At 37.5% G+C, this 21,463-nt stretch overlaps 1 protein-coding gene across 1 annotated transcript; it reads right to left on the reverse strand.

The window, feature by feature from the left end:
- Nucleotides 1-1,352: 1,352 nt before the first annotated feature.
- On the reverse strand, nt 1,353-21,461 carry GSKIP (GSK3B interacting protein). Its single transcript, XM_012791052.2, has 3 exons — nt 21,350-21,461; nt 5,942-6,200; nt 1,353-3,102 (listed from the first exon to the last, which is right to left on the reverse strand). The coding sequence occupies exons 2-3, from the start codon at nt 6,197-6,199 to the stop codon at nt 2,941-2,943; spliced, it is 420 nt and encodes a 139-aa protein (XP_012646506.1). The 5' UTR covers nt 6,200; nt 21,350-21,461; the 3' UTR covers nt 1,353-2,940.
- Nucleotides 21,462-21,463: the final 2 nt, after the last annotated feature.

A 21,463-nucleotide genomic window follows, 5' to 3' on the forward strand; every position in this document is an offset into this window, starting at 1 on the left:
ACAGCTGGCAGAATCAGACTTGGGTTCTGACCCAATACTACTGCTCCTGGGTGGGCTGCTGAGCAAGTCTCTCAATCTGTCCAAGTATTGGCTATGCCACCTATAAAAGAATTGAAAGGAAAATTCCAAAGTCAATGTAGTATCTATCAAAATCTCAGTTCTTTCCTATTCTGATCCCTATAGCATTCAAACAGCACATTTTGTTTTTCAGCACTGTAGAGAGAATAGCACAGTGTGCAATGGAAGAAACTACTGGTAAATACATCATTAGCAGCTGATTTGCTGTGTGAGAGGTATGATTGATTCTGGACCCAGAGGAAAGGTGGGAAGAGTGTAGTGTCATTATGGGAAATGAGGTGTGCACTCTTCTCTCACCATCATATTGTGTTTCAGTGATCTTGCGATCAGATAAAATTCAGCAAGGCTTAGTGTTTTTGCTAGAGAAACATTCTTCAGCTAGCTTAAATCCTGTCATATCTATTGCATTTCTCCCTTCTAATTAGCACATACAAGATAATGTAGAAAATACAAAAAAGCATAATGAAAATTAAAATTATCTTATTATCCACTGATGACTATTAAAATCTTATTTCAATTTTACTTGTTAGATGATTATTTTCTAAAATATAGCATGTATAGTTTTATATCCTGCTTTTTTCATGTAGCCTAATATTTTCCCCATTGTCATTTTTCTTGGTTTCTAATAGTTGCATAATTTTCCATCAAAAAGATGTTTAAAACCTTCCCAATTTTTCATTAGAGAAAATGAGCATCCTTTGTATTTTATCTTTTGCTGAATCATTCCCCAATGCTAGACTGCCAGTTCAGAAGTTATCAACTTTGTAAAGGCTTTATTACCAATGTTTCCAGAAATACTTCACCAATATATCTTCCAAAAGAATGTAAGAATGCCCTCTCACTAAATCCTTACTGATATTATATCTAAATAAGAGAAATCACAAAATTATTAGGTGAACTGGTCCAATTATTTTTAATTCTCCTGCCTTGAACTACTGGTTGGGTTGAACATATTTCAAGTGGCAACAGACATCTGTATTTTGTTCCTGAGTTGTTTGATCATATTATTTGCCCATTGTTCTCACCTTTTTTTCTTACTGATTTGTAAGAGTTTTTCTTTTTTTTCCTTTAGAAGTGAAATCAGGCTTAATTTATCTAGTAAAGTTCTTTAAACAGTCTAGGAAAAATGGAGGTTTTCATATCTATTTTCTCCAGTATATCTGTATAGTTTTACTAATGTCCTCTCTTCCTGTTCCTCTTTCATAGTAATAAGAAAAGTAACTCACTTCAAATAAAAGTGTAACAATGCAGGATTAAAAAATGGAAACAGAAGCTCTTGGAATCAATCATTTATCACAAAATGAACAATTTCAACTTTTAAACATACAATCACTTTTCTCCATACTTAACTCAAAATGAGTAAACAGAATTTTATTCAAACTTTACAAATATCATTTACATTTAGCCTGAGATTAAGCATGAGAAAGTTCAACCTGAAGTTAGACTTCATTGCCCAGTTAAGCATCTGAAAATAAAGCTGAGCATGAATATACGTTATTAAACATAATTAAAGCATTCCAATGAAGTTTAACAATGAATTGTGATGCAAACTGAAATTTAACTTATTCTGGTCCACATGATCTTCAGAGCCTAAAAGTACCTATTTTTTAATGATTAAAAAAATCTGCAGATGACAAATTTATGAAGGTGTGTCCAGATGCAGAAGCTTGGTTCAACATTGTTACAGCAGCTGCTTTAGGTGACCATTAAAAAAACTCCCCAATCCTTATTTTTCAACATGTACTTGAAAACATGCAGCAGCATGGTACAGTTGATTAAGTTTACAAATATCAGTACTTATAATAAAATATAAAATACAGAGTATCCCTTTTTCAATTATTAAGTCTCTGAATGCTTCATTCATCCTTTGGTTTCAAACCCATACAATGCACTCATATTACATTGTAGATTTAGCATTGAGACAGAACACTGTACATCTACTGGGGAAGGTGGGGTGCTGTGGGAATACCAAAGCACTACGGTAAACGCTGAAGCAAAAATACTTTCTGAATATATACTGTACATTATGTAAACAAACATTCAGAATAAGAATCAACACAGGCCAAAATATTGTCTTCTAGGAAACCAGAATCTTCTTTTAAATCACACACACGATGTTTTTTGTTAAGAAATGGAGACTGTTCCTGTATTTGTTTATGTGCTTAGATATCTTGGAAACGAGTGATTATTACATTCATTTGCTAATGGTTCGACCTCTGCTCAGCTGGCTGGCTGTTGCAAACACGGAATACAGAACTATTTCAGTCCCTGTTTTTCATTTAATACTAGTTTAGTAATATATATTAATAATTAATTCATCTTTATCAATCCCTAATAGTAATATAAAGTGAAGCAGTGAATTTCAAAATTTGTGCAGGGGAAACTAGTTGATAATTTGTTTCCAATAAGGCTAGTAGCAAAATAATTACTACAAAGTTAGTCCAAGCTAGTAGTGAACCCCTGATTTAACAGGCTGAATCAGAGTTTATAGTTAGGTAATTCTAATTCCTATATTACTGTGCAAATCTAGAATTTCTTATGTAAAAGAGAGTGCCGGCAGCATCAAAGCCCTGTAATAAAAAAATGAAATACTGATTAGGGTTCGAAATGCAGAGATAGTATATGAAGAAATGTGAATGTCTTAATGATGGTATCACAGCAATGGCCTCAGAATTCCTTTAGTGAATCCAAAACTAAGCCAATTCATTATTCAATAATCATCTGAGTCAAAAGCCTAAATTTGAAGCAAGTGATAAAGACACAAAACCAAAGATGCACTTTCTATGACCATATGCAAGAATTTCAAGCTCTATGTTAACATTCTGTACCAGCACCAGTCCCCCCTAAAAGAAAAAAGCTTAGTCATGACTGTCCATCCCTTTTCAAAGCTTCCAGTCTTTGAAGGAGTGCGTTTCCAAAAGCTTCCCGGTAGGCAGGGCTGAGCGTATCCAACAAGGAGTAGACTGTTTCATGGTAGGGAGTCTGTAAGTGATCATCCACCTGGTCAAAAGCATAACCTACCACCTACAAGAGAAATGAAACAGTAAATTAGTTCATCTTGGTAGAGAATGAAAACCAAGTGTTTACATGGGTAATTATCTAATGACACTATTTTTCAATGTAAGTCAGAATATGCACATTTTTATTACAACCTTTAATATTTAAGCAACTTATAATGTATAACATATAACATAGAAATACCACCAGTAAAATGCTCCTTGTAGACTTCTTTTTTCAAAATTTAAAAGGTTTGATTTACCTACTCTTGATCCAAAAAAAAAATGTAGAGAAAGAACTTAAAAAGCTACACAAAAACAGTATTTCATTTTTGTATTTCAAAACATGTTTCCATTATTCACCCTATTTAATTCCACATATATTGAGGGTCCACTATGTTAAAGTATTATAATATATGTTATTAGTTTTGTATTTTAATCATTATTTATAATATTTAGCTTGTAATCCTTTATTCCTAGAAATTCAGTTTATTAATAATTATTTTAATTATTAGTTTTAATACCTCTTTAACGTTCTAATTAGTAATCTGAAAGGCCATGATGTTCACCTAATATATATATATATATATATTTTTTAGACAGAGTCTCACTCTGTTGCCTGGGCTAGAGTGCGGTGACATCAGCCTAGCTCACGGCAACCTCAGACTTCTGGGCTCAAGCGATCCTCCTGCCTCAGCCTCCTGAGTAGCTGGGACTACAGGCATGTGCCACCATGCCCAGCTAGTTTTTTCCATATAGTTTTAGCTGTCAAAGTAATTTTCTTTCTATTTTTAGTAGAGACAGGGTCTCACTCTTGCTCAGGCTGGTCTCAAATTCCTGAGCTCAAATGATCCACCCACCTTGGCCTCCCAGAGTGCTAGGATGATAGGCGTGAGCCACCGTGCCCGGCTCACCTAATATATTGTTTATCTGACAGGAAATGAATGGTCAACTATGAGATAAAAGAGAATGTTATTCTGTGGGCTTTCCCCCCTATAAACATAGCTAAAATTCTTCTCTTTGACAAAAATTATATTAATAAGATATATCATGGTTCCCTAGCACAGTATAGGGTAAAATTAATTTAGTTTTTGCTAACTCAACTAAAGCTTGTAAACTCCTCATATAAATTCTTAATTTTTATGACATTTAAGCCATAGAAGATGAAAGTTTATGTTAGAAAAGGAAGCTTAGCATTTTTTTAAAATGAAAAGCACACGCAGACACCTAAGGAAAACGAATCCCACCTCTTCAAAGCCATGCTCGATTACTGCACTCTGTATAGGTGTAGGAGAGTACAGTTCTGTTTGCCTTCCTCTTATACCTGCTAGACTGTGATCTTCCTGGAGGATAGAGATCATGTCTTATTCATGGTCTGATTTTCAACTGCTGACACAGGATAGTTGCTCAATAAATGTTAGCTCAATCAGACTGAAAAACAAATATCTGAGCAAAATATACCTAGTACATGACAGGTTTCACGACTGATCCATATCTTTCCATATCACTTATCATATAATCATCCCCAAAATCCTTTTTAGTTTTTAAATCTCTGGGTTATAGATAAAGTAGCACAGACTCTAAAGGGTAGACTAACTCAGCCATGATCACTCAAATTCACATTTAAGACTTCTGACTCTCTGATCAGAACTTCTACCTCATCACAGCTAACATACATACCTTGCTATGTTGTCAGGCTGGTCTTAAACTCTTGGGCTTGAGCAATCTTCCTGCCTCAGCTTCCCAAGTAAGTGGGATTACAGGCATGCACTATCACGCCCAGCAAGATCCACTTCTAAACATTACAAGCTTTTCGTACAAATTTAAGGATTTGAAAAGGAGTGCACAAAAATTAGTCAACTCAGGTACTACTCCTAAAGCTAAGCAGCTATCTATACGACAGTTGTGAGGGAACTGAGAGTAGTAAAGATGCTAGTCTTGCAATTTACTCTATCAAGAATATAGAGTACACATGATTCATCTTCAGCAAACTGAATCTAGTGAAATAAAGAGATTTTCATGTACTTGTTTAACACAATATTATGTGACATTTTTACTTGCTTAGGCCTTGCCCTCTACCTTATGATAATGTGCAACTACTCTTAACAGATACAGAGAAGCAGAAAAGTTAGCAACCTTTGACCAAGCATGAAGATTCACTGATTAGTAGAGTTAAAACTAAATTTTAGATTTTCTAATGTCTATCCCTTTGTTCAATAGGTCAAAGATTATCATGATATACACATATTTTTTAATGAAAAGTTGCTCTCAGGTCACGCTTTCTACTATTCTAAACTCATGATTCTTGTTTAAAGAACATGGAAAGGTCAATCTGCCTAGAAGAGTTCACTTGTAATAAAGAGATACTCGTAATAAACGGCCAATAGGACACTCTTGGAAATTTGGGGGTGGAATGTTCTATGCTGATTTAATTGTGATCTAAGAGCTGGAAAATAGTGAAGTCAAGTATGCTGTCTTAATAGAAGAGACATTTATAAAAGATGGACAAAGACCCTTTCAACACAATGATTGCAAAACTCATTCAATGCAGAGAATGCATAATAATTTTGGTGGACACATTTAGCTATAGGTGAAAAATAAATTAGTTTTGGGGGTGATGATTAAAACAAAGTATTACTCTGCAAATCAAATGTTTCTTCTTTTTTAAAAAATTTAATTTTCCCACATTGATCAAAGACTCTAAAATTAATAAAAATTCCTAGGAAAAGTTTTCTTTAAAAAAAAATTTGAAAGCTATTGAGTGTTCTCATTTAACACCCTCCACCTCCCTACCTCCTTACTCCCCTCAACTTTTTGATAAAGTGGTAAAGATACACTTTTTTTTTCTAAAAAGAAAACTGAGTTACCTTAAGTCCTGCTTCAGTGAGCTCCAGGCAATATCTGTTCCTTTCCTTTGTTTCCACATTGATATAGGCCACATCATCTGCACAGCGCAGGCTTTTTGAGACAAACATGTTGTTAACAGCAAAGAGAACATCATTTACAACTGCTTCTGCTTCCAGCCTCATGTCTTTCACATCAGTTCCTTCAAAACCATTAAGGTCTGAACCTTCTTCAAATCCTGACATACTGCTTAACTCCATGGGATTACAGTCTGTTTCCATTCTGCAAAAAAAGTAGATAAAAAATTTGTTTATAGAAAGACATTTAAAATATGATGTGATTAAAATTAGCTATATCTTACAATTGCAAAACATTAGCTAACAATTTTTAGGAAAAATATTGTCTAAAACCATTTCCACTAGTTTTTCACAGCAAAATTACAGATACCTACAGATTTCCAAAAAAAGGATCTCTCTTCTCCACTTACTCCCAAAAGGTTAATTTTCATATTAATAAACATTTGGAATATTACAGTTTTTAGCTATTTTAAACATGCCTCAGTAACAATCCTAGTACATAGTTATTTTAAAATTTATAATCACTTCTCTAGGATAGATATTTAGAACTGGAATTGCTAAGTCAAAGGACATGATCATTTAACTTTCAATAGATATTGCCAATTCATTCTTTTTTTTTTTTTAATGTATTATGGAGGTACAAATGTTAAAGGTTAGGTATATTGCCCATGCTCCCCCTCCCCCCTAGAGTCAGAGCCTCAAGAGTGACCATCCCCCAAACTTTGCAAATCTCACTCATTGTGTTTGTATATACCCATCCCCTCCTCCCACCTCCCTGCAATTCATTCTTCAAAAAAAAGGGCTACATTGATCTATACTCTCCCAATAGAATATGAGGGATATACTCTTTTTCTCCACATTTCTTCCAATTCTTTTAAATTTTTGCCAATTTGAAAGGCAAAGAATAATATAGTGCATTGTTTTAATATGCATTTCCATGTAGACATCTTTTTGGATGTTTATAGGATATTTAGATGCAAGATCATACAGATGTGAAAGTAGAAATGGAAATAAACCCAAGTTGTCTGAAATCAGATTCCTTACCTACCATATGTACAGTACCTCTCAGTAGCCCCTTTTAAGACTTCTGGATTTAGGGGTTTAAGGCCTTCCCCATCCTTCAATGATCACATTTTAAAAACTCCCCTAAATTGTCCTCTAAATTCTTATCCATCTGTATTTAACCCTTTGAGCCATCTGGAACTTATTTGTGTAGCTTTATTTTCCAAATCTATAGCCTACTGTCCTAACACTATTTACTGAATAACTTATCTTTTTGACCACTTATTGGAACTGGCCCAAATGTTGTATTTTGAAAACATTATTTTTCATGCTAACTTGATCCAATATTACTGTCAGGTTCCCATATAGTTATACCTTTTCTTCTGTAACTGGGGTTAAAAAGGATTTCCTGACCAAGTATTGTTAAAATTGGAAATGTATGAATAAGTTAATATGAGATTGCTTTGCAATGTATAATATAAGGAGCGTGACAGAAAAGATATTGTGCTTTTTTTTTTACTTGGCAGGCTTTAAAAGTAAGTTAAGATTTTCATTTCTTTAATATGGATTAAGCATCCACTGTCCTGAATGAAGCATGACTCTTCATTCACATATTTAATAAAAATTCATTGTGTATCTACTCAAGCACTGTGGTCAAGGTCTCACATTAAGGTATAGTCCCTCCTCGTCACCACACTGGAGTTAGATTAGATTAGTAATCAACTCACTCTCTCTTTTTGTTAGAGAAGAGGTCGTGCTGCCCAAACTGTAGTGCAGTGGCTATTCACAGTTGCGATGACAGTCAACTACAGTACAGCCTTGAACTCTAGGACTGAAGCCATCCACACTTGGCCCTTAAACTCATTTTATAAAAGAAGCCATAACAACTTTTTTTATTACAATGCCGATAACTTTTATGGACATTTATTTATACCACTTATCTGGTATGATACATTACACATTCATTTCTTTTTCTGAAGTTATTACCTTGTGTCCTATTTGTGTGATATTCAAAGTCCTTTAAGTTGGTGGTTCTCTACCTTGGCTCTTATTACAATCACTTGGGAGAGCTTATAAAATTGCAGATGCACTGACCCCACTGCAGAGCAATGAAATCAAAATCTCTAGGAAAGGCCAGGTACGGTGGCTTACACCTGTAATCCTAGCATTCTGGGAGGCCTAGGCAAGAGGATCGTTTGAGCTCAGGAGTTTGAGACCAGCCTGAGCAAGAGCCAGACCCCATCTCTACTAAAAATAGAAAGAAATTAGCTGGACAACTAAAAACATATAGAAAAAATTAGCTAGGCATGATGGCACATGCCTGTAGTCCCAGCTACTCGGGAGGCTGAGGCAGTAGGATTGCTTGAGCCCAGGAGTTTGAGGTTGCTGTGAGCTTGGTTGATGCCATGACACTCTAGCCCGGGCAACAGAGTGAGACTCTGTCTCAAAAAAGGAAAAAAAAATTAAAAAAAATAAAAAATAAAAAAAATAAAAAATCAAAGTTAGTTCTGAAGATTTAGATATGTGACTGCTACTATGAATCTCGATATCATGAATACCAAACATTTTCATTTTGCTTAAGTAATCAAGTACTTAAATTATAGATGTCAGAAATAATGATCATAACATAAAGTCTGATGCTTACAAAGTTTTCTAAAGCAAGAGTCTACTTCATTGCAGTGAGGACCTTAATGATGAAGAATCTAGTACTAGAATGAAAGAAATCCTCATGGGTTGGTAAAGTAGGTCACCAACTGCTGCTGTGTAATAATGAGCACCAAACTGCCAAAAAAAAAAAAAAAAAAAAAGAGAGAGAGAGAGAAAGACACCTTTCCTAAGATTGAACTTCTAAATGATTTTGTGTGAAATGTTTTTTTATTTTTTTTAAGACAGAGTCTCGCTTTGTTGCCCAGGCTAGAGTGAGTGCCGTGGCGTCAGCCTAGCTCACAGCAACCTCAAACTCCTGGGCTCAAGCGAGCCTCCTGCCTCAGCCTCCTGAGTAGCTGGGACTACAGGCATGCACCACCATGCCCGGCTAATTTTTTCTATATATATTAGTTGGCCAATTAATTTCTTTCTATTTATAGTAGAGACGGGGTCTCGCTCTTGCTCAGGCTGGTTTTGAGCTCCTGATCTGAAGCGATCCGCCCGCCTCATTCTCCCAGAGTGCAAGGATTATAGGTGTGAGCCACCGCGCCTGGTGGAAATGTTTTTAAATGACAGATAAAATTCAGAACTTTTGAAGATACATATAAATTAAAATGACAGATTTTATTATTGAAGCACTATGCAAATTAACATTTTTAGCTATTATTTTAAGATATTACAACTTATTTTTTGTAGATTGCAACAGATTCTTGATTATTTACTAATATTGTTTCTCCTGTCTAATACCATGCAGATATTCCAAGGGCAATCATAATGTTCCTTCCCATATTAAGTAAAGTAACAAGCAATGTATGTGGCTGAGATTTGCTCCAATGCCCAGTTACAGATTGTTCTAAACTAATCAATACACAAAATTCTTCCCTATCACTTTAATCCAGAATAGTTCAGTCAGAGCACACAGCCACAGCTGTTCCTGGTAGCCATCTCGAGATGGCTTGGACACTAGTCCAAGGACAATGCTTTCAGTGGGAAAAGAACAGAGTTAAAAGATTTACAGAGAAATGTAGCCAAAGCTCATTCTGGTTTCCCAGAGGATAGTTTTTTTTTTCAGTCCATAAGGACTTAGATCTTTAAGTAGGTTTAGTGGTCATTGTATGGTAGTACCTGCAGGCCTAAATCAGATGTTTGTTCCTTGCTGGCTTCCTGAGAATGATTCCTGACTACCTTGCTGTGAACGGCACAACTCATGCAGTATAGCTTCATGTACAGCTTGGGAAGCACCCAGGTGTTGAAGACATTTGTTTTAGAAATGTCCCTGAGAGCTGCAGCTTCTACTATGTTTTGAATGATAAACTTCATAGCTTTGTCCTTGGGCATGCATCCGTCGCAGTTCATGAAGTAAATATGCTACACGTGGCCATGGCCCTTTTTGGCATAAACGTCACTTTTTTTTTGTTTGTTTGAGACAAGAGTCTCACTCTGCTGCCCAGGTTAGAGTGCCATGGCGTCAGCCTAGCTCACAGCAACCTCAAACTCCTGGGCTCAAGTGATCCTACAACCTCAGCCTCCAGAGTAGCTGGGACTACAGGCATGCACCACCATGCCTGGCTAATTTTTTCTGTATATGTTTTTAGTTGTCCAGCTAATTTCTTTCTATTTTTAGTAGAGATGGGGGTCTCACTTTTGCTCAGGCTGGTCTCGAACTCCTGAGCTCAAACGATCCTCTTGCCTGGGCCTCCCAGAGTGCTAGGATTACAGGCGTGAGCCACCATGCCCGGCCACTGTTGTCCCTTTTTTCTTTGTCATCTTGGAAGTGAGGACATGAAAGTGTAAAATATATATTTTCTTACTTCTAAATGGATTATCTGTGTACCTGTGGAAGTCTGTGCCATTGAGGATAAAGAAATACATGCCTACTTTAGTAAAGGGACAACAGCTAGAATTATTAATACTATTGATATATTAGAGCTGCTGTCAGGTTACCAGAATGGTTGACTCATCAATGTGATTCCTGAAAAACATCATTGGTTTCCCTTTCCGTAGGCAAAATAATTTATCATCATGTAAGAAATTCCAGATGAACAGAACTTTCTGTGGTGAAGTGTTCTCTATCAGTGCCATCCAATATAGTAGCTACTAGCCACCTAAGGTTTGGCTAGCGTGATGGAGGGATTGAATTTAAAATTTTATTTAATTTTCATTCATTTAAATGTAAATAGCCAGTGGCTACTGTATCAGACAGCACAGGTTTAGACCTGTGTGAACACTTGTAGATGATATAATAAACTGAGTTTATATTAATATTATGGTTGAAAAACTCAGTAGATGTAAAGGCAATGGATTAAACTTACTTTATATATTAGTAGCAAAATTTGGAAATTGAGAAACAATTGAATCCTAACTAGTCTATGGAGGAGAATCAATCATCATTGTTTCAAACAACAAAAACAATTACACTACTTCTTACATTTTACAATCTTGTTTATTTGGACTCTGCAAATATAATCCACCATGTACCTACATATCTACCATTTTTTCTAAGTGCTAGAATACTAATTAAAGATGTCTACTGGTAGCTTACACTCTAATTTGGGAAATAAGACAGGCACCTGAAATATTTACACGAATATTAATGTGCCACACACCATAATTACAACCAAAAAATGTACTTAATTGTGAGTTGCAGATAATTACAGAAAACAATGACAAGTCTTGGTCCTATTACAAACTCTATCACTAAACTTGTATGAACTTGGATTGACCATATGACCTCATTGGACTCATGGTGTTCTCATTTATATAATAAGGGAATGGTCAGGAAATTCTTTACTGTTTTAAGAGCTCTGACATTCCATGATCTATGACATAATTGTTAGTTGCGATGGGGCTTGACTCATGGAACAGGTCAGTCAAAATTGGTCTAGAATGAGCATGGTGAAAGTGTTCTGGATAAGCAGAAGGTCTTGAGAGTTGTGAAGGAATCTACATTGGGAACAAAGCAAAGGCTAGGGTCTGCACAACGTGTGACAGGAATTATAAGGAGACTAGCCTTGCTGAAATAGAAGGATAGGTAGGAATGGCCCAATGTGACAGGGTGCTGACACCTAGACAGGGGAACTTAATTTTGGCATAACAAGATGTTTTAAAGTCTTGAGAATGAAAATAGCAATCTCTTTATATTTAAAATAAGTTTCTTATTGACAGCATATACTTTGGTCCTGCTTTTTAATCCAATATGGCAACTGCTACCTTTTAATTAGGGTGTGCTATGGTTTAAATATATGTCCCCTCGAAAACTCATGTTGAAATTTGTGTTCTTTTTTTTTTTTTTTTTTTTTTTTTTGAGACAGAGTCTCACTTTTTTTGTTGCCCTGGCTAGAGTGAGTGCCGTGGCATCAGCCTAGCTCACAGCAACCTCAAACTCCTGGGCTCAAGCGATCCTTCTGCCTCAGCCTCCCAAGTAGCTGGGACTACAGGCAAGCGCCACCATGCCCGGCTAATTTTTTATATATATATTTTTAGTTGGTCAATTAATTCCTTTCTACTTTTAGTAGAGATGGGGTCTCGCTCAGGCTGGTTTCGAACTCCTGACCTCGAGCAATCCGCCCGCCTCGGCCTCCCAGAGTGCTAGGATTACAGGTGTGAGCCACTGTGCCAGGCCTCATGTTGAAATTTAATGCCCATTGTGGCAATAGTGACAGGAGGGGCCTTTAAGAGGTGACTTGGGTCATAAGGGCTCTGCCCTTATGAATAGATTAATCCATTAATTGGTTATCATGGGAATGGGACTGGTGGCTTTATATGAAGAGAATGAGCAACCTGAGCTGACAATCTCAGCCTTCTTGTCATGATGCCTGTCACTGCCTTGGGACTATGCAGAGTCCCCCACCAGCAAGAAGTTCCTTGCTAGACACAGCCCCTTGACCTTGGACTTCTTAGTCTCCGTAATTGTAAGAAATAAATTCCTTTCCCTATAATTTACCTAGTTTCAGGTATTCTGTTATAAGCAATAGAAAACGAACTAAGGGTGTTTAGACCATTTACATTTAATATGATTCCTGTAATTATTGATATGGTTGAATTTAAATTTAGTATCTTGCTATATGTTTTCTATCTGTCCCATCTGTACTCCCTTTTCTTATTTTTTTTTTGCTTACTTTTGCACTGACCATTTTTTAGGATTCTACTTTGTATCTTTTGGTGGCTTAATAACTATATTTATTTTGTTGTGTGTTTTTGGTGGTTGCTTTAGAGTTTATAGTATACATTTTTATCATAATGTACCATCAATTGATATAACATTTTATGTATAAGAACTTAACAAGAGTGTATTATATAGCCTTTATTTTTTCTCATATTATTTTACTTCTATAAAAGTTAGAAACTTCATAATACATGTTACTATTTTTGCTTTAAACAGTTGATTATTTTTCAGAGAGATTTAGGTAATATTTATATAGTTACCATTTCAATGGTGCTCCTTATTCCTTTATGTTGATCTGTATCTATACATATGATCTGTATCATTTCCCTGCTGCCTGAAGAACTTCTTTCAACATTAGTACATCTTCACTTTTGAAAGATACTTTTGCTGGGTATAGAATCCTACGTTGTTAGATTTTTTTTTTCTTTGAAGTCTTTAAAGATGTTTCTCAACTACCATCTTGCTTGCATTGTTTCCCAGAAGAAATCTGATGTTATTGTTACTTTTGTTCCTCTTGGAGTAGTTTTTTTCATTATTCTTTTGCCTGGGGTTTGTTGAGATTCTTGCATTTGTAGGTTTATAGTTTTCAACAAATTTGGAAAATGTTTGGTCATTATTTCTTCAAAGATTTATCTGTCCTTCCCCTATCTGAGGACTCTAATTTCATATATATTAGTCAAAGTGAGGGTGTCCTATTCCTCTTTGCTTTGTTCCTTTTTTTAGTCTCTTCCTGCGTGTGTGTGTTTGAATAGTTTCTATTGCTATGTCTTCAAGTTTGCTATCTTTTCTTCTGCTGTATTTAATTTATTTTATTTGGGTCTTTATTTGTTAAACATATTTTCCATGTTTTTGCTCAACTTGCTTAAACTCTAGCTTTTTAAGCATATAAAATAGTTATAATAAGTGTTATAATGTCTTGCCTACTAATTTCATTGTTTATGTCTGGGTTAATTTCAATTGATAGATTTTTCTCCTCATTATTATATTCTGCTGCTTTTCATGTCTTATAATTTTTGATTAGATGTCAGATATTGTCTATTTGGTGCTGGATATTTTTATATTCCTATAAATATTACTGGGCATTGTCCTGGGATATAGTTAGGTTATCTGAAAACAGCTAGGTCTTTCTAAGTCTTGCTTTCAGACTTTTTTAGGTAGTAACAAAGCTGTATTTAATTTCTGGTTAATTTTGCCCCACCAAAAAGGCAAAACCATAGCCTTCATTTTCTGTGAAACTCTCTACTTTCTGGCACTCTGTCCTAGTTGCCTTGGTATTCCTGGACTTCTATCTTCATATCCTTAATTCAGGAAGACCACCACGTTTTTTACCTGGGTTTTTCCTTCCAGTGCCATACCTGGAACCACTCTGGTTAATACAATGAGGAAATAGGCTCACCTCATTTGTATTTCATATATTTTTTATGTATAAATTTTTTTTTTTTTTTTTGAGACAGAGTCTCACTCTGTTGCTGGGGCTAGAGTGCCATGGCATTGGCCTAGCTCACAGCAACGTCAAACTACTGGGCTCAAGTGATCCTCCTACCTCAGGCTCCTGAGTAGCTGGGACTACAGGCATGTGCCACCATGCCTGGCTAATTTTACATATATATTTTAGTTGTCCAGCTAATTTCTTTCTATTATTTTTAGTAGAGATGGGGTCTCATTCTTGCTCAGGCTGGTCTCAAATTCCTGAGCTCAAACGATCCACCTGCCTTAGCCTCCCTGAGTGCTAGGATTATAGGTGTGAGCCACCATGCTGCCCAGCTCGTTTCATATATTTTTGTCCACTTTTTTTGTTGTTAAAGGTGGGAGGGTCCCTGTTATGAGATCTTGGCCAGTAGAAATCCCACTAGTCAGTTTTGAGCAAACTTTGCAAGCCTGTTTCATTAGTTTTTCTTTCATTGACTTTGGTCTCTCCTATGCTACTCTGAACCAAGTTTACCATCTTGTTGCCTCCTTCATTAAGGAATGAAATAAATTTTGACACATGCTTACCATATGTTTATATGAGACCCAGGTTTTTAACTTTAAAAAAATGTAATCTGACAATATGGTGAAGACTTTTAATCCTTCAAAATTAAGCTCAGACACATCTATTTCTGGATTCTATTATCTGATCTTAAGACAGAGTTAAATCACTCTATCTTCCTTAATAATATCTCTGTATTGGTTATTACTGTACTTATACCTCATTGCAAATAATTTTTGTGTCTGTACTGCCACAGGCCCATGAGGATGGAGGCCTGTGATGTCTACATAACCAGCATACTGTCTGGCATAAAGCACATCTTCATTAAGTACTTTACAAATGAATAAACCACAGAAAAAATTTTTACTCTCTGCTTCTGAAGCTGTGGTACTCAGCTCTGTTACAGAGGGTATACAAAGGCACATGATAAACATGGTAGACATGCTTAGAAAATATACATCACCATTACTGTATCAATATTAGGAAATATTGCAAAATTGCCTAGAATTTTAAAGAAAAAAACCACAAATGGGCCAGGCGTGGTGGCTCACGCCTGTAATCCTAGCACTCTGGGAGGCCAAAGAGGTAGGAGGATTACTTGAGCTCAGGAGTTCAAGACCAGCCTGAGCAAGCGCAAGACCTCATCTCTACTATAAATAGAAATAAATTAGCCAAACAACTAAAAATAGAAAAAACTAGCCAGGCATGGTGGTGAATGCCTGTAGTCCCAGCTACTTGGGAGGCTGAGGCAGGAAGATTGCTTGAGCCAGGAGTTTGAGGTTGCTGTGAGCTAGGCTGACGCCATGGCACTCACTCTAGCCTGGGCAACAAAGCGAGACTCTGTCTCAAAAACAAAAACAACAACAACAAAAAACAAAACAAAACAAACAAAAAAAGAGGCAGAGATGGGCTGGTGGAAGGTGAGTATTGAGTTAGGATTTCTCTAAGTTCTAAGTTTTTATAACTCTTTCCATTTCAGTTATGCTTTTGTTTCTTGTTAAAGGTTAAGATAATTATTGATAGTTTTAGTTTTTTAATATTCTAATATTTTCTATGCTAAAAAGAAAATATATTGTTTGTAATAAGAAAAAGCAATTAAAATTATGAAATATTGGAAAGTACAGGGTATAGGAAGCAGAAAATTTTTTCTTTTTCTTTTTTTGAGACAGAGTCTCGCTTTGTTGCCCAGGCTAGAGTTAGTGCCGTGGCGTCAGCCTGACTCACAGCAACTTCGAACTCCTGGGCTCAAGCGATCCTCCTGCCTCAGCCTCTTGAGTAGCTGGGACTACAGACATGCACCATCATGCCCGGCTAATTTTTTCTACATATATTAGTTAGTCAATTAATTTCTTTCTATTTGTATTAGAGACGGGGTCTCGCTCTTGCTCAGGCTGGTCTGGAACTCCTGAGCTCAAAAAATCCTCCTGCCTTGGCCTCCCAGAGTGCTAGGATTATAGGCCTGAGCCACCACAGAAGGGTGGAAGCAGAAAATTTTCTTTCGGAAGACAGGCTATCATTAAACAGGTAAAGTAACTGGTAGCATCAGTTTCAAACACAACAAGAGGTCTGAATTTATATGTATTTCAAACAATTGTTTTGAAAGTAAAGATGAATAAAAAAAATTATAATTAGCAACATTTGAATTTAGGCAAAGCTAAAACCTAGTTTAATCTTTATTTTTGTAACATATAACATTGGATCTGTTTAGATAGCTCTGAGACATATTTATTTTGAAATTAAAAGTTTTAAATCAGACTCATTTGTAGTATTACACATATAGAGTATTTGTAAATAAAGTAAAAATGGCTATTTTTCCATTTATAATTCATATAACCTAGTAATGATAAATCAAGCCAACAGAATTGTATTGTGCTTTTGTTGATTAAGGAGGGAGCTCAGGGTAAAGAAATACACAGTGCTACTTTGAGTTTTTAAAACTGTAATAAGTAGCAACACTACAACTCTGTAAACCTTTCCTTCAAAACTAGAAACTGTAAATGAAATTCTAAGAAAAGATGCAAAAATTGAATGTTTAATAAGGATTATTTGGCATTATATTTAAATAAAGTACATTCTAACCAACATAAAACAAATCAATACCAAAGAGACATAATAATATAAAATGTCACCGCTTTCCATTTAAACTCTAAATTGCTTTTATACCAGATTCTGAGCAATATGCTGCTGCCAGCACCTTCAAAAATTGGAACATCTTACAATTGCTATTAGTTATTCTGGTGGATTGCATCACCTTGTATAAAGTTTCCAAAAATGATTCCTTAAAACAGCATACATAAATTATTTAGGAACCAGCTCTTTCTCCATCTGTTGGTATAATTTTTGGACTATGCTAGTGTTTTGGGGGGGGGAATTCATGAACCTGGTTAAGATATTGATTACTAAATCCTTTATTCTCTAGTTCTTTTATTGTTATTTGTCCCCCCTCCATCCGCACCAGTCCTATTCTCTACTTCTCAATTTACTAGAATGTTTTAATTCATCACAATGTAAAAGAGCTTCATCCTTGATGACAAAAGAATGGGCACAGAAAGACTTATACACAGCCTGACAAAAGAACAGTGCCAGAAAGATTTCAAGAGTGGTATAGAGATTAAAGAGATTCACTTTGGAAGAAAGTTTGACTTTTCAGTTGACATAACAACAATTAGTTGAGGGCTACAATGTAATATCTTAATCATGATTACTTTTATTTATATCATGCACCACAATCTGGAAAGCCCTCTCAATAGGAGCAAGACATGGCCAGTGTGCTATGCTGATTAATGGGTTTTCAAGCAGACTGACTGGGGCTAGAAACCTCACTCTGTCACTTAGTTAACTCTGCAACTTGGGGCAAGATGTTTTAATCTCTCTCTGTTACTCCTTCTCACTAAAGTGAGACTAACAATGGTATCTATCTTAAAGTGACATTGAGAGAACTAAATGAGTAAATATATGGAAAGTGCTTAAAATGGTACTGGACACACAGTAAGCTCAACAAATATTAACTGCTAGGCCGGGCGTGGTGTATCACGCCTGTAATCCTAGCACTCCGGGAGGCCAAGGCAGGCTCGAGGTCAGGAGTTCCAAACCAGCCTGAGCAAGAGTGAGACCCCGTCTCTAATATAAATAGAAAGAAATTAATTGGCCAACTAATATATATAGAAAAAATTAGCCGGGCATGGTGGTGCATGCCTGTAGTCCCAGCTACTCGGGAGGCTGAGGCAGCAGGATCGACTGAGCCCAGGAGTTCAAGGTTGCTATGAGCTAGGCTGACGCCACGGCACTCACTCTAGCCTGGGCAACAAAGGGAGACTCTGTCTAAAAAAAAAAAAAAAAGAAATATTAACTGATAATTATTATATATTAAAAGTAAAGTATTTAGAAGAGTCTTTAAGAAGAAAGTGCTGACCCTGAAACTCAAGGCGTTTGACTACAAGTTCCATGCTTTTTATGGTACACAGGGTGGTGGCTGCTGCTATGTGGGAGGAGCTGTGGGACATGGGAGCCCTGACAACATGTTCCTGCCAGCTCAGGTGTAAGTCTTAAAACAAAGGTCAACAAAATCTCACTGGCTTTTATTTCACATGTTAACATGGGTTTCTCTAAAGTACAATTATTTTGACATGACCCATTTAGCCTCTGGTATATAGCTTCTAACATGTCACTTCAAACTCCTTCATGTAATTCTTAAGGAGTTGATGGTATTTGGATAGGTAATTCTTTTCATGTTCTTCAATGAAAAGTGTCAACATTTTGTGATAAGTAATCTCTGATAAAACACAAAAACAGCACTGTGACTTGGGATGAGTATATATCCCATTTGAGCTAAAGGTATCATAGTGACAAGTCCTAAACCTTAACATTTATGCTAAATTTCTCCTACAAAGCAAAAAATGTACAAGGTAACATACTTAAGACTTTGACTAGAGTACGTCTGTTTTTACAAAATCTTCCATTTTTATTTTCTTTTCTGATATTTGAAATTGCAAGCATCCTATGGACAGCCTTAATGTAATTCTACATGCAAAGGAAACTACTTAAGTTACTGAGAGAAGTCCAAATCATATCTATTTGTCAGAAGTCCAGTTCAAACCTCCCAAAGCCTATGCTAATTCCTTGCTAGATTGAGATCTCACCTTTGACTTTTCATACCACTTTGTTTATATTCCTTTTATGGCAGGTATTATTATTTGCAAGCACGTCTTACTATCTTTAAAATAAATCTGGACTCCAACTGCTATTAATCATCTACACTGCTACCACTCTGGTCCAAAACACTGTTGTCTTTTGCTTGGATTGTTGCAACATCCTTGTAACTAACTGTTCTTGCTGTTTTCACCTTTGGCCCTTTCACCCTCACACCAGCCTATTCTCAACACAGCAGTTAGCATAAACCTATAAAAATTTGGGCCAGATTATGTCACTTTTCTCCTCAAACCCATCTCATCCAGAGTAAAAGCCAAAGTCCTTAGAACAGCCTATAAGGCCCTATAGAACCTGCTCCCTCTCCAATCCCCCACTGAGCTTCTTCTCTTTCCTTCACTCCCTCCTGATGTTCCTTGAACTCACCAAGCATCCTCCTGTGTCAGAGCCTTACACTTGCTGTTCCCATGCCTGGAAAACAACTCTTCCATATATACATGTACCTTGCTTCCCAGCTTTCTCCAAGTCTTTACTAAAATGTCATCTTATTAAATAAAAGAGACCTTTTCTTACCACTATATATAAAAATAGCAAATCTCTCCTCTCTCTTCCATCTCCAGTCTCTTTTTATTCTTTTTTTGAGAGACAGTCTCACTCTGCTGCCGGGGCTAGAGTCCTGTGGTATCAGCCTAGCTCACAGCATCCTCAAACTCCTGGGCTTAAGCAATCCTTCTGCCTCAGCCTTCCGAGTAGCTGGGACTACTGGCATATGCCATCATGCCGGGCAACTTTTTCTACATATTTTTAGTTGTCCAGCTAATTTCTTTTTATTTTTAATAGAGATGGGGTCTTGCTCTTGCTCAGGCTGGTCTCGAAGTACTGAGCTCAAACAATCCACCTGCTTCGGCCTCCCAGGGTGCCAGAATTACAGGTGTGAGCCACTGAGCCCCGCCTCCAGTCTCTTTACATTGCATTATTTTTCTCCTACAACACTTATCACTATATAGCATATTATTTACTTGATTATTGTTTCCTCTCCCTTTAATAAAATGTAGGCTCCATGAAGGAAGGGACTTCTGTGTTCACTGTGTATCCCCAGCACCTAGAACAGTCCCTGGCACTTAACAGGCAATCAATAAATATTTACTGAATAAATGAACAAACGTCCCACATTAGAATATACATGCCTTGAAGGTTTTCCCTGATTCTTCTTTACACTTTTCACACCACCAACTGTAGTTACTTTCATTTAACAGACCCTTAACAAATATTTTTGAACGAATGAAGTGCAAGGAAATTGAAGTTACTGAGAATACTTGGGATAAGTCTGCAAAGAATGAGGGGCATCAACAATCCAAGCAACTATATATACGGAGAGCACACTGGTTCTAAAATGAAAAAGTGGTTGTGGAAAGGGGAACCAGATCTTTCTCCATCTGCCAACATTTTGGGCTATGTTAGCATTTCTAGAGCATTCGTGAAACAGTTATCAAGATAATAAATATTTAACTCTTTAAACTGGTCGTCTTAATTCACTTTCTGTAATTAAGCAGCTCAGTCGTACATTTCAGGGCTCTTATCCAGGACTGTTTAGGTTCATGCCCTACTCATTTTAATGTTCCCAACAATCCTTGGACATAAGATATTAATCCGCTCACGATTGGCAAAGGAGGTGACGTGGGCTCAGAGGGCAGCGGCCGGTTCAAGGTGGCTTGGTTAATAAGTGTCAGTGCTAGGATTCTAACCCAGGACATCTGGCTTCCGGGGCCACAGAACACCGGCACTCTGGCCTTCAGAGGTGGACTAACTTAAGAGCCGGCTCCGCCTCTGCAGGAGTTGCCTCCCCAAAGGCAGAAATACGATTGCGCAGATTGCCAGAACTGCCCAAGTACTTCTTTGAGGTGCCCGCGGGGTCAGGAGGCTCCGGCATTTATCAGAGAAAGCAGTTTTGTCCACCAATGCCCCGAAAACCCAAGTTTCCTGGTCGTTGGAGTAGCACACCCAGGATTAAGGAAGCGTACGCGAGTAGCGCTCTGCAAACTGCAGACCGCGAGACCAACAGAAACGCAGAGGGAGCTTTGGAAACAATACCTGAATGAGGCGGGGGACGGATAACTTGCCGACAATGGCACAGGTCGATATTCGGGGGGCGGGCCGAGATGCCCGAGAGGGGCTCCAGTCCTCCCCATGGAGCCGGCGGCGCCTCGAGTGTCCGTTTCCAGGGGGCAGAAGTCCGACAGAGCCCACACCGGACCCGCGCCCAGACCCCTCTCAGCCGCGGCGCGGGGCGCCTTCACCCGACGCCCCTCACGACCCACCCAGCCTGCTGCGTCGCGTGCCCGTCCGGAGCGCCCCACGTCCCGCCCGCCCTCGAGCTCCTCTCGGCTGCCGCCCGCTCGCCGCAGCCGGCCCGCCGTCCGCTCACCTGCGCACCCGGCGTCCTCCTCTTCCTCCCTCCGGAGGCGACTGAAGCGGATCCGCGGCGCCGCCTCCTCCCTCCCCGCCGGGGCCAGCCCCTCGGAGCCGGAACTGCTCGCGT

Source organism: Microcebus murinus, chromosome 6 (genome assembly GCF_040939455.1).
Source record: "Microcebus murinus isolate Inina chromosome 6, M.murinus_Inina_mat1.0, whole genome shotgun sequence".
NCBI classification, from domain to species: domain Eukaryota; kingdom Metazoa; phylum Chordata; class Mammalia; order Primates; family Cheirogaleidae; genus Microcebus; species Microcebus murinus.